The sequence below is a fragment of the Urocampus carinirostris genome, chromosome 9 (genome assembly GCF_059441175.1).
Source record: "Urocampus carinirostris isolate Australia breed hairy pipefish chromosome 9, RoL_Ucar_1.0, whole genome shotgun sequence".
Classification (NCBI taxonomy): Eukaryota; Metazoa; Chordata; class Actinopteri; order Syngnathiformes; family Syngnathidae; genus Urocampus; species Urocampus carinirostris.
This window is the reverse complement of record NC_142357.1, coordinates 39,587,376-39,608,215: the sequence shown is the minus strand read 5'-3', so window position 1 is coordinate 39,608,215 and position 20,840 is coordinate 39,587,376. Positions and strand designations below refer to the sequence as shown.

The following is a 20,840-nucleotide window of genomic DNA, read 5'->3' as shown; positions in this document are numbered from 1 at the left end:
AGTTGAAGGAAGAGAATGGGAGAGAGAGAACAGGAGAGGGGGACAGAGAGAGAGAGAATGGAGATATCAAGAAAAAAAGGGAGATAAAAAGAAGAATTGAAGAAAAAGAGGGAGGGGAGAGAGTGAGCAAGAACAGTTGAAGAAAGAGAGTGGGAGGGAGAGAGAACAGGAGAGGGGGACAGAGAGAGAGAATGGAGATATAGGGAAATAAAGAAGGGAGATAGGGAGATAAAAAGAAGAGTTGAAGAGAGAGGGAGAGATAAAGAAGAGTTGAATAAAAAGAGTGGTAGAGAGAGAAAGAGAGAATGTAGATATATAGAAAGAAAGAAGGGAGATAAAAATAATAATTGAAGAAAAAGAGAGAGAGAGAGAGAGAGAGAGAGGAAGAAGAGTTGAATAAAGAGAGTGTGAGAGAGAGAACGGGAGAGGGTGACGGAGAGAGAGAATTGAGATACAGGGAAATAAAAAGAGTTGAAGAAAGAGAGAGAGAAATAAGGGAGATAAGGAGAAAAAGAGAAGTGTTGAAGAAAAGGAACGGGAGTTACAGTAGCTTCGAGAGTGTCGCCCAGCTCTGGGGACCTCTAGTGGACATATTTAAATCTGCAACCTTTTTTTCGATTTTGCTTTCTCTCGGCGTTGTCTTGTGGGCCAGATTCAAAATGTAAGAAATACATTTATTGTGAAAGGGCACGGGTCAACTTCGCTCTTACTTTGGTAGTCCAAAGCGGAAGTTGCGGTGGGCGAGGCTGAAGCGACCGTACACAAACGCCGACTTGCCCCCTTCACGAGACTGAAAGAAACAAAAAGAAGAAAACAAGAAAAGGTAAAAAAGAAGTCGGAACTTGTACAAAATCTTGGAAGTTAACGCCAACTTTGTTCGAAATTAACGCCAACTTTGTTCGAAGTTAACAACTTCTTTTGATTTTACTTCGGTTGTCAATCAAGCCGAACCCGGAAGGCAGGTAAGTCGAGGCCACGCCCCCCACTCCCTTTATTGCTCGTCCTTCGCCATTTTTTCAACTTGTCGATTTTTTTTTACCTTTTCCAAAACAATAATAATACAATACAATACTCTATTTAATACCAAAGTTATTTCCCCCCATATTAGTGACAAAAGGTGCTGTTTTGCGTGTCAATTCCACGCCAGGCTGCGTTAACTGTAATTGTTTGCGAACGAAGCCTTTTGCTACAAAACTTTATTGATTTTTCATATTTTTGCAAATGTAAAAAAAAAAAAAACCGAGACCCTAATGAGGATACGCGGTGGGGATAATGGAAAAATCTCTTTGGCTGATTTTAATTCATGATCAATTCATCCAAGATAAAGGAGGAAGACGCAACACATCACATCTTTGAATTGTTGGGAATTAAATATTAAAACGTACCAAATTGTTCGAATTAGTTATCTTACTCTATTAACCAAACACAACCTACATTCGCCTAACAATGTGCGCTCATTTCTTGATGGAAAAGATGGACTAAAGACCGACATTTCCACACGGGGGCAGATTTAATTTCATTAACAATTTAACGAAGTGTACTCCATCGAAAACGGCCGAATTAGTGACGTTTGAGTCTGTGGGAAGCCTTTTTCTCAAGTCCTTTCGCTTTCTCCTGTTGGCCATCTTCTCCCCGCATAATGGTGTGCCGACTCCTCCCATGGGCGCGCCAAGAAAGCCCCCTGGGCTTCACCATCTCCCGATGTCTGGGGTACTCAAACCAACACCGAGCGTTTCTACGTCATCAGGGCCTTTCTGCGTCAACAGCGTCTGGATGTGCTGATTATCTTATCAGCCTTACGTCCCGTTCCCGCCGTTCCTGTAAACAACATTTTCCACTAGGGTGCCCTGACCTCGCACCACAGCCCAGTCAGTGAATATCTTTTGCATTAAATGTAATTTGTATTCATTTGTATAAAATCCTTTGTAGTCAAATGTATAAAATCCTTCAATATTTAATCTGATCCTGTGACTGATCTTAAAGGGACAGTATGCATTATTTAGCCTCATCGGGCCTGTTCGATATAAGGGAGATCGCCTCCTGTAGCTCCAAATATCTTCCGCCAGTAGTAACCAATTGGACCGATGATTGACACATCGGTCAGCTAACGAAATTCCCAACAGCTGAAATAAAATGTGTGCAAAGCTGTTTGTGATTCATTTTTACGCACCATTATTGCGCACTCACGGATTTTACTCCCGGAAAGAAAAGTCTGACATTTACAACTCTTTCGCAATGTCTAAAAAAAAAATTGGCCAAAGTAAAATACAAATTTTAGTGTTGTAAACCGGTCGTCTACGAATCGTTTCGGAAACACCGTGACATACCTTTAGAAAAATGTATTAAATACAAATTTGGGTTTTACAGACTGTGATCAAATTTGACAAGGTACTAAGTAAGGCTTCAAGCTATTATTTGACCTGGTTCCCAGTGGAGGATTTCATACATTTGACTATAAAGGATTTTGTACGATCGAATACAAAATACATTTAATGCAACAGATATCCACTGGCGGGGCTGTGGTGCGAGGTCAGTGCAACCTAGTGGAGAATATTGTTTACAGGTACGGCGGGAACGGGACGTAAGGCTGATAAGATAATCAGCACATCCGACGACGCAGAAAGGCCCTGATGACGGAGGACGGCAGGCATTGTTATGAGAAATGCTCTCCGCTCGCGGCGAAGTGGTGGAGCTCCACGTTGGGGCTTCATTGGCACGCCCATGGGAGGAGCCGGCACACCATCTTGCGGAAAGACGTGGGCGGGGAGAGTAGCGAGAGGACTTGAAGAGAGGGTTCCCCAGAGACTCCAACGACACTAATTCGGCCGTATTCGATGGAGTTCACTTAGTTAAATTGTGTAAGAAATTAAATCTGCCCCCGTGTGGAAATGCCAGTCCCTTGTTCATCTTCTCCATCAAGAAATGAGCGTGCATTGTAAGGAGAATGTCAAGTCATGTTTATTTGTATAGCCCTTTATCACAAGGAGTCTCAAAGAGCTGCACAGACCATAGACTATTATGACAGCATCCCCTGATCTAAAACCGACATGAGGGCAAGGGAAAACTCAAAACCTCAACATGAGGAAAATGAAGATACCTTTCGAGATTTATACATCTATGCTATCAGGAATAGCAACTAGTGTCGCTCTTTGTTGTTGCAGCCGCTCTATTTGCTCGGTGTGTGATACATGGATACCGTGACTACGGTGGGCATGGCTTAGTGCTCTCTGTACAATCTATTTACAGTGGAACCTCGGTTTTCGAACGCCTCTCAGTTCGAAGAAATCGGAGTCCGACCAAAAATTTAGAGAAATTCTTGCTTTGCCGCTCGGTCAAAAAATCGGAGTTCGAACGCCGGTAATGCGTGAGTGCGTACGCTAGGGTGCGATGATGAGCGGCGTACGGGTGTTTTAGCCCCTTATCATGCCTCCGAAGAAAGCCAGTGAAAGCAGCAAAGTTGCTACAGGTGAAAAAAGAAAAGTACTGTAGTGCATACAACTATTGCTGATCTTGCCTGCACCTTCTGCTGACCACCACAAAGGTAAGAAATCCTATTCATAATTCTTTTCTTTATCCTTTTTTTTTTTATATTTTTACACGTTCATGTTAGCAAAATCTTTCATACGGAAGATTACGATAAAGCGAAAGTACTATTTGCCTGGGTTAGCTTTAAGTTTACGTTAAACATTCAAGGTAAACATTCAGGGTGTTGGAACAGATTAAAACGATTTACATTATTTTTAATGGGAAAAATGATTTCGGTGATGGAACAAATCGGTTTTCCAACAGGGTTCTGGAACGGATTATGGTCGAGAACCGTGGTTCCACTGTTTTTATTTATCGTGGCTGCATTTGTGAGGCTGGTCTGGTCTGGTCTTCCTGAAAGGGGGATGCCACATTCTCAAAGTTTTCTTCATTTTCCTCATGTTGAGGTTTTTGAGTTTTTCCTTTCCCTCATGTTGGTTCCAGATCAGGGGATGGTGTCATAATAGTCTGAAAAAATAGTCTGTGTAATAACCTGTGAAGCCCATAGAGACTCTTTGTGATTAAGGGCTATACAAATAAAAATGACTTGACTTGACGTGAGTGAATTGTTTCCCATTATTGAACTGTGCCTTGGCACAGAGGTGTACATATCAAAATTTCCGATCAAGGCGTGGGCCTCAAACTATTGTCCTCTGGGCTTCAAGTTTGAGACCACTGTTTAGAATGATAAGCTTCTAAAAGATATGCTCATATTCCTAAAATAGTGAAAGTTCATAATAAAATGATTTGAGAAGCTGTTTGATTTTGGTTTTGCCTCTTCAGGATAAACACAAGCGACAGTTTTCGAGTCACTTCCTGTCCAGCTCAAATTGCATCCGGATGACCCATTTGGAACCAAAATTCCCAAATGTCCTACCAAAGTCCACTGCAAGCTGACCACTGAGAAGTTACTTTTCCAGAAACTCAAAGTCCACCTGACACACTCCAAAGTCCTCCAAACTTTCACTCATCTCCAAAAGCCCGTCAGACTTCTTCGCCTGAGTCCCGAAAAAGGAAAAAAAACCCTAACATCTTATTTCTCCTCCGTGAACCGGTTCCAATGATGGAACTGGAAGATGATCAGCAACTACATTCCATTTTACAAGACGAGAAGAAAGCAGAAACTGACTCACTTTTCGAAGAACTGGCGCACCAGAATGTTTCTGATGTGACCGGTCTTCAGTGTGGTCTTCCTCCTGACTCGGACTCCCTTCAATGTCTTTTGAGTGCTCACCCAATTCCAGCTCTTCACCCGGACCCCTCACAGACTCCTTACCAGAACCTACAGGAGTGTCTGTCGGATAATCAGATTCTTGATCAGAAAGCCAGTCCTCCAGGTTCCCTTGTGAGCCCTCCTCTAGCTCTCCTTGGAAGCTCTTCTCTTGCTCCCCTGAGCACCTTTCCGCTTCCATCCTCTTCTGGGCTAGACCAGAGTCTTATGGCTCATCTCGAATCCAGTCAGTCGTGTTCTGCTCAACTTGACCCTCATGCTCCTGTTGACTCAAACCCCCTTCAGGCTTTAAGAGAGCAGGAACCTTCTCAGACTTTGGCTTCTGCTCTACTGAATCCTCACCATACTCTTGCTGCTCTCCTGGAGCGCAATCAGACTCCTATGGACCTCTGTCAAGGCACTCCTTTTGCCCCCCTGGATTCCTCTGCACTACTGTGCTCTTCTCAGCTAGACGAGAATCTTCTGGCTCATCGCATGTCTAGTCAGTCATCTTCTCCTCCTCTTGCCATTGACCTGGACACCCTTCAAGTTGATTGGGACCAGCAATCCCCTCAGACTTTAATCTCTGCTCAAGTGAATCGTCAGCAGAGTGTTGTCGCTGTCCCTGATCGCCATCAGAATCTTCTGGATTTCCGTCAAAGCAGTCCTGATCTCAATGGTGGAGAGCTGGCTCCTCTCGGTGCAGATATGGATAAGCATCCTGCAACTGAGATCGCTCACTCAGACTCCCTTTCGTTTCCTTTCCATTCCCTCCCCAATCTCCACCAGGCTCAGGACCGCGGTCAGAATCTTCGGAAGCTCTGTCAAAGCACTCCTGATCTCATGAACAATGAGCAGGCTCCTCTTGATGGTGAGCTGAACCCACGACCTGCACTTCAACCTGCTCATATGGACCCCCTTTTGTCTCCCACTCACACTCCCCGTAACCCCCATCAAACTGTTTGCGCCATTCCGGACCAAGATCAAAATCTTAGTCTTCTGGACCAACGTCAAAGCACTGCTGCATCCGCTTCCATTGATGTTGAGCAGGGTTCTCTTGGTGCTGAGAAGGATCCAGATCCTGGACCAGACTCCCTTTTGTTCCCCTCCCTAACCCTCGTTTATCCCCACCAGACTCCTGCCGCTTTCCCGGACCACAATCAGAATCTTTCTCTTCTGGACCAACATCAAAGCACTCCTGATCTCATCGATGATAAGCGGGCTCCTCTAGGTTCTGAGCCGGATCCACATTGTGGACAGAACCACTTATCATCTTCTCCCCACGCTCTCCCAAATCCCCATCAGACTTTTGTTCACCTGGACTCTTTTCAGGTGGCCACACCTCCTCAACCGGACCCACACCAGACTCCTCTTTCTGCGGGGCAGGAGGCCCTCGATTTTCGTTGCGGTTCAGAGGAACCCAAACTCTGCGGCTACCTGCTTAAGCAAGCCGGTCCTTTTCGGGCTTGGAAGCGGCGCTGGTTCACGTGTGAAGAGAATCAGAACCAGATGTTCTACTACCGCAGCCCACAGGACGTGTTCCCACTGGGCCGTGTGGACCTCTGTGCTGCCGCCTTCAGCTTCCCGCCGGCGGCCGAGGCCGGGACCTTCCAGGTCAATACGCCCGAGCGTACCTACACCCTGAAGGTAGGCCATTGACATGACCCACCCCCACCTAACTGTGATTGCACCTGAGCTCTGCGGTTTTCAGGCGGCGACTCGGGACGGGATGTTTTATTGGCTGCGGCGGTTGCAGCATCAACGCTGGCGCCGCTGGCGGGAGTCTTGGACCTGCGGCAGACCTGAAACCACCACCGACGACGCAGGTGGGACCATGCCGTACCAGTTCTTTTTGTTCTTCCTTTTGGTCACTTTCTGATTCCGGGGTTCATACAGGTGCTTGAATCCTTGAACGTGCTTGAATTTTAAAATGGTGTTTTCAAGGTCTTGAAAATGCTTGAAATTACCATTGCCATATTTCTTGGCAGCCTGACTCTTAAAAAAAAAAAGAAGAAAAACTAAAATAAAAACTCTCACGGTCTATGATGTAGCCAAGCTTCGCATGCGTTGTTGAAGCAGAACGGCAGAATTCATATCAGTTTATAGCAACCAATTGACAAAATAGAGATAAGAACAGCTCAAAATAACGCAGAGTAAGTGCTAGCAGCATCTTCACAAGTTTAATTTAGATATAGAAGTCGAGCTCTCCATCAAGATTCTGACACTCGCTTTCACGTTAGAAAATCCTTTCAAGGAGCGCGCTCGATGATTTTGACGAACGGTGCCTTCAAATAATACGAACTGTGAGAGCTTCTTCTCGGGCTGTAGATGAGTTCCTGCCCAAAGTGGAGAGTCGGGCGGGGGCGGGGCCTCCCGCGGAGCCGGCGCCGGCGCTGTCCGACGTGTCGATCAAGCATCCGTTGGTGCACATCCGGTGAGTCCCATGCTAACCGCTTCATGCTAACTACTACGTGCTAATGATGACACAGGTTTGGGTAGGGTTACTTTAACTTGATTACTTTCAATGACTTTTGGATTACTCCAATACCAAATATGCTAATAAAAGACAAAATAAACTAAATATGAATAAAATGATGACTCACAACACGTGGTAAGCTTTCTCTCCTGTCTTTGATCTCTTTGATGTCCGGCAAAACTAACAAAAAATGCGACGGAAACAAAATGAAAATAAATCCAAACAGCTTGCCGACATCATTTATGCCGTTCCATGTATTTTGTTACTCCCCAAGCCTGCACAAAATTGTATTCATATTTAGTTTCTTTTGTCTTTTATTAGCATATTTGGTATTGGAGTAATCCAAAAGTAATTCAAAGTAATCAAGTTAAAGTAACCCTACCCAACCCTGGTTATAGTACATACAGACAAACAGAACGACAATATGTCTGCTTCTCATCACCTGCACCTGACTCTAATAAATCTAAAGGAACCAGTAAACACCAACATTTAATGACCGTGCCCACAGCAAAAGCTGTCAGATGTTTACCTGCTCTTGATGGCACTGGAGTTTTAAAACAATTTTTTGTGGATATAGTCAGGGTTGGGTAGGGTTACTTTAACTGGATTACTTTCAATGACTTTTGGATGACTCCAATACCAAATATGCTAATAAAAGACAAAAGAAACTAAATATGAATCAAATGATGACTCACAACACGTGGTGAGCTTTCTCTCCTGGCTTTGATCTCTTTGATCTCCGGCAAAACTTACATAAAATGCGACAGAAACAAAACGAAAATAAATCCAAACAGCTTGCCAACATCATTTTTGCCGTTCCATGTATTCCGTTACTCCCCAAGCCTGCACAAAATGTAGTCATTTTATTCATATTTAGTTTCTTTTGTCTTTTATTAGCATATTTGGTATTGGAGTCATCCAAAAGTAATTGAAAGTAATCAAGTTAAAGTAACCCTACCCAACCCTGGATATAGTACATACAGACAAACAGAAGGACAATATGCCTGCTTCTCATCACCTGCACCTGACTAATAAATCTAAAGGAACCAGTTAACACCAACATTTAAGGACCGTGCCCACAGCAAAAGCTGTCAGATAAGTAATTGAAAGTAATCAAGTTAAAGTAACCCTACCCAACCCTGCTAACCACTACATGCCAACGCCTAGATGATAACGACTACATGCTAACGACGACATGCATTTTTTCTTTTACCCCGGTGACAGGAACACCGTCCACAGTCTCAGAAAGCGATCGTCTCAAGACCACGGAAACAGCGTTTTCTATTTGCCGGCCGAGGACGCCGTCCGATTGGACAACGAGGCCGGTAAGCGGTTCGGCCCGGAACAATCCGGTGGCGACGTGTCGAAGCGATCGATCGATCCGACATTGAGAACAAATGTGTCTTCGGAACGATGGGTCGAAGTGAGCTTTGTCACTTTTCCTCAGCCAAAAACTAAATATGGAGACCTGTTTGAAATGGATAAAGGTATGCTTTCGCCAAAACGTTCGACTTGTGAAATTGATTGATGGGAACCGGAACAAAGTTATTTGTTCTACAGTGAGCAATTGCGCACTGCTCGCACATTCTCAGCGCACAAGAAAATCTAGCCAGCGCACAAAAATGAGGGCTCGAAATTACTAATTAAGAAACGACCCAAGTCAAAGTTACAGGGCATAAAGGTCAAAATACACGGGTTCCCCTGACGTTGTGTCCTAAATGCGGTATTTTGAAGTCGAGTCGAAGGAGAACAAAGTTGAGTAAAGTTAGTAGGGTTGGGCGAGAACCGGCTTCTTCGGCTCGGCTCACTAAAAGGAACCGGCTCTTTCGGGTCCTAAACGGCTCTTCGGGTTGTTTTTGCTTCTTTCATCCCAACATGACCAAATATTATGTAAAATTATGCACACAATGACTTAAAGGAAGGGGGGAACAGAACAAAAAAGAAAAAAATACCAAAATGAAAAAGTAGTGAAAAGCTGAGAAAAAAAGAAACAAAAGGAAGAGAAAAAAGAAGGAAAAATTTAGAAAAAAAGCCAGAAAAGAAGAAAAGAAAGAAATTTAGGGAAAAAAGTAAATAGAGAACAAAAAGAAAAAAGTAACAGTTTGGAAAAAATGAACACAATGAGATTTTTTTTAAAGGAATTTTTAAAAAGTAGAAGAAAAACAGGGAAAAAAAGAAGAAAAAGTTGCATTCAAATCATTTCCAATTATATCAAGTGAATCTTTTTGCCAAAATTGTACTTCCACTAAAAAATGTGATTAAGTACAGTTCTGTATCTTACAACCGACTAAAAAAGCCCCCCAAAAATGTTAATAATATGTGACAAAATATATCAGGAAATAAAAATAAATGGATATCTTGTGAAAGAATTGTAAGAACAAACGACGTTTGTAGGCCGTACAACCTTTGCAATAGTACATGAGTCAATTCATTCAAAAGAGAAAAATCATTTTGCATTGCCGGAAACTCGGCAAAATGTAACTTGATGTCACGTTTTGGACATGTTTGATAATTAATGATCTTGCCACACTTGGGATTGCTGTTGCTCACTGTTGTTTCAAGCGCTGCTCACCGACTTTGTGTGAACATTGACAGTGAGTGTTTTATGTTTAGGAAATTGAGGTTCATGCCGCATTTGGGTCGGTTATAACACAGGACCCCATCGGCCTTGCAGCATGCTACGTTCATTACCGTGAAATCGAAACCCGGACAGGCAGAGAGAACTTTGCTTCTTCGATAGCATGAAATAAGAGTGAGGTGACGTATCTCAAACTCATGAAGGTCCTTTAGAAGGGAAAACGATCACGCTGCTTTACATGTGAAAATCGGAATCCATTTCAGTTTGTACGGGACTGAACACTTCCCCATAGATCGCCACCCTTACTATGTTATTCGTGTCTTTGATGCCATGAATAGAACATTAATTTGTGAGAGCCTTTTGAGAAAACTTTGCTTCAAAAGGAGGAAATGATACGGCTACGCTATCAGGATTAGCTGTTGCTTCGGCCAATCGTGATACATGGATATTGCAACTGTGGTGGGCGTGGCTTAGCACGCTCTGTCCGAACTATTACCGTATTTTCCGTACTATAAGGCGCGCCTAAAAGCCTTTATTTTTTTCAAAAGCTGACCATGCGCCTTATAATACAGCGCGCCTTATATATGGATCAATATTAAGTCGCAAAGTCTTGCAACCAAAGCAAGCAGCCGCCGACTAGATTTTCCCCCGAACGTGAGTAGTCCGCGGTGTATGCTGGGTTATATATACCGGCGTTTCATTGGCTAACCAATGTGTCAATCATCATTTGAATCGATCACTATTGGCTAAAGTTATTCAGAGGTAAAGGGGGCAGATCCTTTTTATCATTTACAGGCTTGTATAGGCTAAAGGGGCAAAACAAAGCCTGCAATTGGCCGAAAAAGATGAATGTGAATAGCAAGTTTGGTTGTCTACGGCATGAAGAAAACATTCTGTATTTGTAAATATTTTACTCTCCTGGATTTACTACACTCACGGATATAAGAGGACCATGGTTGCACATTATTATTGAACACAACGACTTCGGTGAGCTACTCCGGCTATATATTTTCCCAGTATCTTGTTTCAGACTGAACTCGATGTTTCTGTGATAAGCGGTGCAGATAATGGATGGAATGGAGTGTCTATTTTTAAATTAAACTCAATTCCAAGTGTTTATTGTCATATGCACAGTAAAGTTGCGAGCGAAAAAGAAAATAGATACTAAGGAATGGTTGGCATTTCTTAAATCCCAAGACTTTAACCTTCCGAATGATATTTGGAACGATGCATTTGAGTGACATCGTACGGACACCGCATCCGCACGTGTCTACGACACGTATTTGCTTCTTTGCAAGCTTTGGGAATGTTAAGGGGGTAATCAGTTGGACTGAATCATCTGACTGTTTTGTCGACGTTCCCATTGTAGCGCCTTATAATCCGGTGCGCCTTATCTATGGAAGATATAGGACCAAAAACTACTTTTTGGGGGTGCGCCCTATAACCCGGTGCGCCCTATAGTGCGGAAAATACGGTAATTTAGTCACACGCTTACATTTCTTTTAGTTGCCACGGCGACCAGAACCAAGAAGAATTTTGGCTCCTGCGCCAGGACACCGGTGGGAGTATCTCTCCTCCGGCAGGACAAGGAGATGCTGACGGAAGAAGTTAAAGCTCAGGAGGTCAGGCGGGATCTTGAATGGGAGTCGGCTCCTGATTGGTTAGGAACCGACACGCGTTGTTTACTTCCAAGAGCCGGCTGATTAAGCTGTTATGTTTGCCAACAACACATCACTATATCGAAGGGAGCTGGCTCGTGATTGGCAGGGAGCTAGCTCTCGCCATTCACAACTAAGATAGAACTGTTATGTTTGTTAACGACACATCTCTATATAGAAAGGAGCTGGCTCCCATGGTTCACTTCAAAGAGCCGGCTCATAAGGCCGTAATGCTCGCCACTGACGCATCACTCTATTGAAGGACGCTGGCTCCCACGTTCACTTCAAAGCTTCCGGTTCATAAGGCCGTTATGTTCCCAAAGGACCCATCACTTTCAAAGGGAGTCGACTCCCCTTGCTCACTTCAAAGAGCCGGCTTATAAAGCCGTTTCGTTCTTGAACTCGCCATCACTAATGTCCCTGTAGGAGTTGGTGCATCCCCTCCACAAAGGTTTAGGGGAAGTCCAGCAGGTGAAACCACGGAGCGCCGACTTTGTAGCGACAGAGCGCGAGCAGCAGCACCGGGAGCACCAGGGACCCGACCTGCTGGCACGCCTGGGACCGGGGCAGGCCGAGGCCAAGGCAGCCTGGCGCTGTCTGGACCAGAAGGACCTGGAACTGGCGCATTTGCGGAAGCAGGTCCGGGAGCTCTCTGAGAAGAACCGCGCCAAGCAGGAGGTTAGCTTTGCCTGTTTTGCCCTACTAACGCCCCCCTCCCATCAAAATCACTTGAATCGAAGAAGAGAAATGGGATAAAATGCCTTTGTTGTCATTACACATAGTGTCATTGAAATTCAAAGCTCCTTAAACTTGTAGGACATCTGGCCCTTGAGGACTGGGCTGCCCACCTCTGCCTTACACTGTTGAGGAAAATAAATTTCCTCCTGTGCCAGTCTTAGCTGGTTCCGGTCTGGTGTCCCTGTAGGTGATCGTCCAGCTGGCGAGTGTCACATCTTCCAGCACGACCCCAGACATGTTTAGACAACTGGAGGAGCGCGTGGAAAACCTAAAAGTCGGTAACCAGGCTCCGGAGTTCCACGGTTTGCACGTCGACTGATTTTGTGTCTCCTTCAGGATGACATCGAGGCTTATAAGACGCAGAACAAGTTTTTGAACTCTGAAATTTTCCAGCTAACCAAACTGTGGCGTAGAAGCTCGGAGCAAGAGCGGAGTCTGGTGGTCAAGGTGGGTAAGTCGGCGCGTGGGGCCTGGCCCTTTTAGGGTCTCAGCCCGAGATCTGTTTTTGCCCTAGTGTGCCTACCTGGAGGCGCGGCACTGCCAGGCTGAGAGTCGCTACCTTGGAGTCCTGCAGAAACTGCAGGAGAACGCGAGTCTGGATCTGGACCAGCGTGACACTATTCAGAGGATGATCAGAGACGCCCTGCAGGGACCGGCTGAGCGTTCCGAACCCACCGCCTGCAGCCTGCATGATCACTACGGCTTCCAAATGGCTCCCGACTACGAGCCGGAAGATGTGAAGCTGTTGGCCAAGATCCAAGCGCTGGAGATCCGCTCGCACTACCTTTTGCAGCAGGTGCTGCCTGACGCCGGCCTCCGGTCACTCAGCGAGCTCTGTGAGCAAACATCAGTTTTTTGTGGCAGGAAGGTTGCGAGCGCTCCCTGCTGAATTGTTGGGCCCAGTACCTCGCCGGACATTCAGATGATGACTTCAGCCCTTCGCCAGAACTCAAAGGTCTGTTGCGAGCTGGTGTCCCTCGAGAATACCGTCAGCGTGTTTGGCGTGGCTTGGTTCGAGTCAGGACCGGGTCCGCCAGAGAGCAGCACCCTCAGCGATACCAGCAGGTTGGTACAGCGCCTCCGGGTCAAGACTGGCGGATTTCCGTCTCGCTTTCTGGAACTGGACCGAGCGCCGCCCTCTTGTGTCTGTCCAGTTGTGCGACAAAAGTCCTCATCCGGCCTCCAGGCAGATCCAGTTGGACCTCCACCGGACCCTGAACAGCAACTACCATTTTTCCTCAGCCTCGAGCCCCGCCCGCCAGCAGCTGCGCCGCATCCTCTTGGCCTTCGCCTGGCACAACCCGTCTATTGGATACTGCCAGGGTCTCAACAGGTAAGGGGCCCTCTTCCACCATCACCTAAAGCCAGTTGAGAGCCTTCCGTGATCGCACACTAAACTCTACGCTCGAGCCGCCGATGGGAAAAACGGACGATAAACCCGTCAAAGACCTGTAACGAGCAAACCTTTTGTTTTTGGCGCAAAAAAGAAACATTGAGTGCTTTTCTTTGTTGTCTGCAGAGATGCAGACAACGGGGTCAGGTCTCTTGGGCCGAACCTGGCTCCGTGAAAGCTACGAGTTGTTGCGTATGGCTGCTCCTGGCGCTTGTTTTGCCTTGTCTCACACCGACTATGGTTGGGAACCATGCTCCAACGGTATGGGTAATGAGTGACATTGGCATACTGTTCTTCAATGGCGAACTTGTTCCTGGCCCATGTTGTACTTCCGCATGGTGGCCCATAAAGCGGCTTGCCATACTCTGTCAAAGCCCTTATTGAAGTCACCAAAAAACCTGATACAAGTTTCTCTGGTGGTGAGGAACCTTCTAACATAGGACGCGCAGATTAAACATCTGTTCCGTGGTGCTCCTTCCCTCCCTGAAACCTGTCTCTTCTTCGGCTAGTGGGTTTTCAGCCTGAGGTTTCAGTCTGTTAAGTAGGACATTTAGCATAACTTCCCTTGCATGGTTGATGAGACTTAAACTTCAGTAGACACTCAAAATAAGGCAAGAAGACATCAGTAGATTTTGGATTTGGAAAGAGGACTAGGGGGGAAAGGTGTAGCATACGATAATTCTGTCCTTTTCTATGGAAACTCCTTTGCATTTGTCCAATATTAAAAACAGAACTAGAAAGTTCCTGCAATCAATGGAAGTTGGGACCGGACTCGGGGATGTACTTGTTAGCGCGCAGTCTTTAGCAGGAAGCCGTTAGCTTGACTTGTTAGCATCTACTCGTTGTCATGCAGCCGTTAGGATGACTTGGTAGCGTCTATTCCTAATCGTGTGGCCATTAGCATTTAGCCGTTAGCATGAGCTTTGGAAATGAATAAACTTCTGAGCATGACATTGTCTCCATATATTCTTTTTATCCTTGAAACTGTTTTGCCGCTGCGGGACTTAAAGTGGCGTAGCGCTAACGCGGCTAATCCGTGTGGCCCCCAGGTTGGCGGCGTTGGCGCTTGTGGTCTTGCAGAACGAAGAGGACGCCTTTTGGTGCCTGGTGACTGTGGTGGAAGTCATCATGCCTCAGGACTACTACACCCAGAACCTTCTGGCTGCTCAGGTCCGCCCCCAAACGCCTCGCCGCCGGCGGCCCACAGGGTGGCGGAGTTAATCGCGGTTAAAGTCTGGTAATGGAAGCGAATGGTCGTTAATCGCCGTCCGACCCCGCAGGCAGACCAGCGGGTCCTGAAGGACTTCCTGGTAAAAAAGCTTCCTCGGCTAGCGGCGCATTTTGAGCGTCTCGAGGTGGACGGGTCCTTGGTCGCCTTCAACTGGTTCCTGACGCTTTTCGTGGAGAGCCTTCCCAGCGACATCCTGCTCCCTCTGTGGGACGCCTTCCTCTACGAGGGCGCTAAGGTACCTGCTGGTTTTATTGCGTCCGATCCGCTTCACTTTACATCGGGGGTCTAGAAGGCAATCGAGTAGGGAGGCCTTGGAAGCTAGGGCTCGGGTGAGGTTGGCCCTGAGAGAGAGAGAGAGAGAGACAGACCGACAGAGACCGAGAGAGACAGACCGACCGAGACCGAGAGAGACTGACAGAGAAAGGGACAGAGAGAGAGAGAGACCTAGAGAGATAGAGAGACTTAGAGCGAAAGAGAGAGAGAGACCTAGAGAGAGAGAGAGAGAGAGACAGACCGACAGAGACCGAGAGAGACCGACACAGAGAGGGACAGAAAGAGAGAGACAGAGAGACAGAGACCTAGAGAGACAGAGAGAGAGAGACCTAAAGAGTCATCCCGACATAGACCGAGAGAGACAGACTGACCGAGACCGAGAGAGAGAGGGACAGAGAGAGAGAGAGACCTAGAGAGACTGAGAAAGACCTAGAGAGACAGACCGAGAGAGACGGAGAGAGAGACCTAGAGAGACAGAAGAGAGAAAGACCTAGAGACAGACCAAGAGAGATAGAGAAACAGAGAGAGACTGAGAGAGACAGACCGACAGAGACCGACAGAGAGAGAGAGGCCGAGAGAGACTGAGAGAGAAAGAGAGAGACCTAGAGAGACAGAGAGACCTAGAGAGAGAGAGAGAGACCTACCGAGAGAGAGACCTACAGAGAGAGAGACCGACCGACCGGGCAGCATCAACATGGAGGACCAAGACTTGGAGTATTTCTGTAGTATTACTGTTGTAGTATTTTGATGTGTTTCTGAAAAGAGTGAAGTTTTAACTTAGTTGTATTTTATAATATCCCCCCAGTAGTATTTCCGAAATACTACTTTTGTAGTATTCATTTTGTAGCGTTACTGTTGTATTTTTGGGGGGTATTACTGTAGTAGTATCTCGATACTATAATTATTTTTTTTTGTGTTAATGTAGTTATACTTTTGAATATCCTCATCGTAGTATTTTTGTTATATTCGTTTTGTAGTATTTTTGTATGAATACTGTAGTAGTATTATTGTGATGGGCTTTATTTAGTCGTTTTGAAGTATCACCATAGTTTTTGTACTATTTCTGGAGACGTATTCCTGTAGTTTTGTGGTATTTCTATAATGTATTTGCTATATCATATTTCAGTTTCATGCTGAATTTTACTAGAGGTAATTACATGTTAGTTTTCAGCCCTAGCACTAGTGTACTAGTACTAGTACACGACAACTAGTAGGCGTGGCGTGTTCCTCAGGTGATGTTCAGGTACGCTCTGGCGCTCTTCAAGTACAAAGAGGAGGACATCCTGAAGATCCAGGAAGGCGTGGACGTCAACCAATACCTTGGCTTCTTCACCAAGACCGTCACCGATACCAGGTACTGAGTTACCGATACCGGGTACAGGACCATCGGTCCGCCGAGGGTCCTCCTGCTAGAAAAAGACTCTCACGGGGGCCCGGAATAAAAGGGGGCAAAAGAGGATGAGAGAGAGGAGAAAGAGAAAGAAAGGGGAAACAAAAAGGAAGGAAGGAAGGAAGGAAGGAAGGAAGGAAAGAGCATGGGAAGGAAGGAAGGAAGGAAGGAAGGAAGGAAGAAAAGAGCATTAGAAGGAAGGAAGGAAGGAAGGAAGAAAAGAGCATGAGAAGGAAGGAAGGAAGGAAGGAAGAAAAGAGCATGAGAAGGAAGGAAGGAAGGAAGGAAGAAAAGAGCATGAGAAGGAAGGAAGGAAGGAAGGAAGGAAGAAAAGAGCATGAGAAGGAAGGAAGGAAGGACGGAAGGAAGAAAAGAGCATGAGAAGGAAGGAAGGAAGGACGGAAGGAAGAAAAGAGCATGAGAAGGAAGGACGGAAGGAAGAAAAGAGCATGAGAAGGAAGGAAGGAAGGACGGAAGGAAGAAAAGAGCATGAGAAGGAAGGAAGGAAGGAAGGTAGAAAGAAAAGAGCATGAGAAGGAAGGAAGGAAGGTAGAAAGAGCATGAGAAGGAAGGAAGGAAGGTAGAAAGAAAAGAGCATGAGAAGGAAGGAAGGAAGGTAGAAAGAAAAGAGCATGAGAAGGAAGGAAGGAAGGTAGAAAGAAAAGAGCATGAGAAGGAAGGAAGGAAGGTAGAAAGAAAAGAGCATGAGAAGGAAGGAAGGAAGGTAGAAAGAAAAGAGCATGAGAAGGAAGGAAGGAAGGAAGGAAGGTAGAAAGAAAAGAGCATGAGAAGGAAGGAAGGAAGGTAGAAAGAAAAGAGCATGAGAAGGAAGGAAGGAAGGTAGAAAGAAAAGAGCATGAGAAGGAAGGAAGGAAGGTAGAAAGAAAAGAGCATGAGAAGGAAGGAAGGAAGGTAGAAAGAAAACAGCATGAAAAAGAACAGAATAGATGGAGCAAAAGAAAGAGAGAGAGCAAGAGATAGAAACAAAGAAACATAGAAAGAAACAATCAAAGAAAGAAAATAAAGAGTACAGAGAGAGAAAACGAGATATAACGAGTGACAACAAGCGAGAGGGAAAGAGAGAGAGTAAGAAAACAAGAGAATGAAAAAGAAAGTCATCTAGCTGCAGTGTCCTTGCGAGTTGTGCCTTTGTCATCACCAAGTGGGCATATTTCAAACTGCAGCTCGTTTTTTTCTTGTGCTTCTCTGGTCATCTCGTGGGCCCTTGGGCCGCATGTTTGACACCTGTGTAGTAGACAATTCAGCAACAGTCCAAAGTGAGTCAAGAATGGCGTCCAGGCTCCACTTGCATCCAAAACAGAGGCAAAAGACAATGGGGTTGAAAGCGTCTCTGTCTTGTCCTTTTTCTCTCTATCTCGCTCTCCCGTTCTCTTTGTTCTCTATCGCTCTCTCTCTCCTCCTTCTTTCTCTCTCTTTCTTGCTTTCTCTCACTATTTTTCCCTTTCATTTTCTTTCTCTCTTCATTTTTACTCTTTTTATTTGCCTTTTTCGGTCTTTTTCACTCTTGTACTCTCTCTTTCAATATCTTTCATTTTCTATCTTCTCTCTCTTTTTCTTTTTCATTTGCCTTAATTTTCCCTCTTATTCTCTCTCTCTCGTTGTCTCTGTTACCTGTTCATTTATTCTCTGTTCTCTTTCTATCTTTATTTTCTGTCTTTTTCCTCTCCCTTGTTTTCTGTCTCACGCACTCACACTCTCTCACTTTTTCTCTGAACTCTCTTTTTGTCTCTATTGTCTGTCTTTTTTACTCTTGCTCTCTTTTTCTGTTCTTTCTCTTATTCTTTGTTCCATTTCTCTCTTTGTCCCTCTCTCTGCCTATCATTCTTCTCTCTCTCCCTATCATTCTTCTCTCTCTCTCCTTTTCATTCTTCTCTCTCTTTCTCTCTCCCTGTTCTTTCTGTTATCTCTCTCTCTCTCTCTGTTCTTTCTGTTCTCTCTCTCTCTCTCCTTTCTGTTCTCTCTCTCTTTCTCTCTCTCTCTCTCTCAGTTCTTTCTGTTCTCTCTCTCTCTGTTCTTTCTGTTCTCTCTCTCCCTCTCTCTCTCTCTTTCTCTTTCTGTTCTCTCTCTCTCTCTGTGTTCTTTCTGTTCTCTCTCTCTCTCTCCCTCTCTCTGTGTTCTTTCTGTTCTCTCTCACCCTCTCTCTGTGTTCTTTCTGTTCTCTCTCTCTCTCTTTCTCTCTCTCTTCCTCTCTCTGTGTTCTTTCTGTTCTCTCTCTCCCTCTCTCTCTCTCTGTTTTTTCTGTTCTCTCTCTCTCCCTGTTCCTTCTGTTCTCTCTCTCTCTCTCTCTCTCTCTCTCTCTCTCTCTCTGTGTGTTCTTTCTGTTCTCTCTCTCTCTCTCTCTCCCTCTCTCTGTGTTCTTTCTGTTCTCTTGCTCTCTCTCTCTGTTCTTTCTGTCTCGCTCTCTCTCTCTCCCTCTCTGTGTTCTTTCTGTTCTCTCTCTCTCACTGTGTTCTTTCTGTTCTCTCTCTCTCTCTCTGTTCTTTCTGTCTCTCTCTCTCTCTCTCTCTGTTCTTTCTGTTCTCTCTCTCTCTCTCTCTCTCTCTCTCTCTGTTCTTTCTGTTCTCTCTCTCTCTCTCTCTATTCTTTCTGTTCTTTCTGTTCTCTCTCTCTCTCTCTCTCTCTCTCTCTATTCTTTCTGTTTTTTCTGTTCTCCCTGTTTTCTCTTTTTGTGATGGTGCAGGGTGACACATTAGTTGATTAGAACATTTAAAGACCGAACCGACAGGGCTCCCGCTTCCTGTCTGAAAGTCCCCTTCAAAATAAATGCGGAAAACAAATTCAAGCGGAACAAACTCATTTGCACACAATGGCTAGGGAACTTAGTAACTCCGCCTCCTCCTCTCTGATTGGTGCCGGAACAGGAAGTTGACGGCCATGGCCTTCCGCGACATGAACCCGTTCCCGGGGCGCCTCCTGAGCAGCCGGCGTGCCCTTCACCTGGAGCGCCTGCAGGGGGAGCTGCGACAACTGGAGGAACAGCACAAGGCCTTCGCCCGGCTGCGCGACCATCCGACGTGGTGCCCCCACCAATCGGCCAGTGAGGACGAGGAGGAGGCGGGCTGAATTCAAAAGCCCCGCCCACTCGAACTTGCTCTAAAAACGAAACGCGGCGGTGACATCCGAAAACATTTCAGATGCCCTTCTGGAGGAGAAATCCTGGACAATTGATTGCCAGCGTTATTCAAATGATGTAGTACACAACTTTCTCTTTCTCTCTCTCTCTCTCTCTCCCTCTCTTCCTCTAGCTTTTTCCTTTCTTTTCTCATTCTTCCTCTTTTTTTAATTTTTTTTCTCTCTTGCTTGCTCTCTCCCTCTTTCTGTCCCCAGTTTTCTCTTCTTTCTTTCTTTCTTGTACTGTCCTGCTTTCTTTATCTCTTTATTTCTCTTTCTACTAAGATATTTTCTGTCGTTATATCTGTTTTCATTGCACTTTGTTTAAATGTAATAAAAAACTGTTGAATTTTTTTGTGTGTTTTTTTTTCGACATACTCACCACCCCTTACGTCTTTTTTGATGATTTTTGACATACTAACCCCTTACGTCTTTTTTTCGACTTTTGCGACCTACTAACAATTTTGTGTTTTTTTCGCCGTTTTCGACATAGTAACCCCTTTGTGTTTTTTCGACGTTGGTGTTTTTTCGACATTTTCGACATACTAACCCCTTTGTGTTTTTTCGACATACTAACCCCTTTGTGTTTTTTTTCGACATTTTCGACATGGTAACCCCTTTGTTTTTTTTCGACATTTTCGACATAGTAACCCCTTTGTGTTTTTTGGACATTTTCGACATAGTATAACCCTTTTGTGTTTTTTCGACACTTTCAATATTTGTGTTTTTTCGGCATTTTGATATAGTAACCCCTTTGTGTTTTTTTCAACATTTTCGTCATAGTAACCCCTTTATTTTTTCGACATTTTCGACATAGTAACCCCTTTGTGTTTTTCGACATTTTCGACATAGTAACCCCTTTGTGTTTTTTCGACATACTAACCCCTTTGTGTTTTTTTTCGACATTTTCGACATGGTAACCCCTTTGTGTTTTTTTTCGACATTTTCGACATAGTAACTTCTTTGTGTTTTTTCGACATTTTCGACATAGTAACCCCTTTGTGATTTTTCGACATTTTCGTCATAGTAACCCCTTTGTGTTTTTTCGACATTTTCGACATAGTAACCCCTTTGTGTTTTTTCGACATACTAACCCCTTTGTGTTTTTTTTCGACATTTTCGACATGGTAACCCCTTTGTATTTTTTCGACATTTTCGACATAGTAACCCCTTTGTGTTTTTTGGACATTTTTGACATAGTATAACCCTTTGTGTTTTTTCGACACTTTCAATATT

The 20,840-nt window shown here is 45.0% G+C and overlaps 1 protein-coding gene across 2 annotated transcripts; it reads left to right on the top strand.

Moving 5' to 3' along the window:
* The first annotated feature begins 679 nt into the window (after positions 1 to 679).
* tbc1d2 (TBC1 domain family, member 2) lies at positions 680 to 19,957 on the top strand. Of its 2 annotated transcripts, none has more exons than XM_088343806.1 (16): positions 680 to 823; positions 4,309 to 6,382; positions 6,447 to 6,561; positions 7,064 to 7,169; positions 8,436 to 8,536; positions 11,296 to 11,411; positions 11,874 to 12,125; positions 12,373 to 12,459; positions 12,522 to 12,632; positions 12,700 to 12,981; positions 13,050 to 13,250; positions 13,340 to 13,518; positions 14,628 to 14,748; positions 14,859 to 15,044; positions 16,315 to 16,436; positions 19,355 to 19,957. In XM_088343806.1, the coding sequence occupies exons 2-16, from the start codon at positions 4,586 to 4,588 to the stop codon at positions 19,554 to 19,556; spliced, it is 3,978 nt and encodes a 1,325-aa protein (XP_088199932.1). In that variant the 5' UTR covers positions 680 to 823; positions 4,309 to 4,585; the 3' UTR covers positions 19,557 to 19,957. The 2 variants fall into 2 exon arrangements, with proteins under 2 accessions (XP_088199932.1, XP_088199931.1); XM_088343805.1 differs by having other exon boundaries at positions 720 to 962.
* The last annotated feature ends 883 nt before the right edge of the window (positions 19,958 to 20,840 follow it).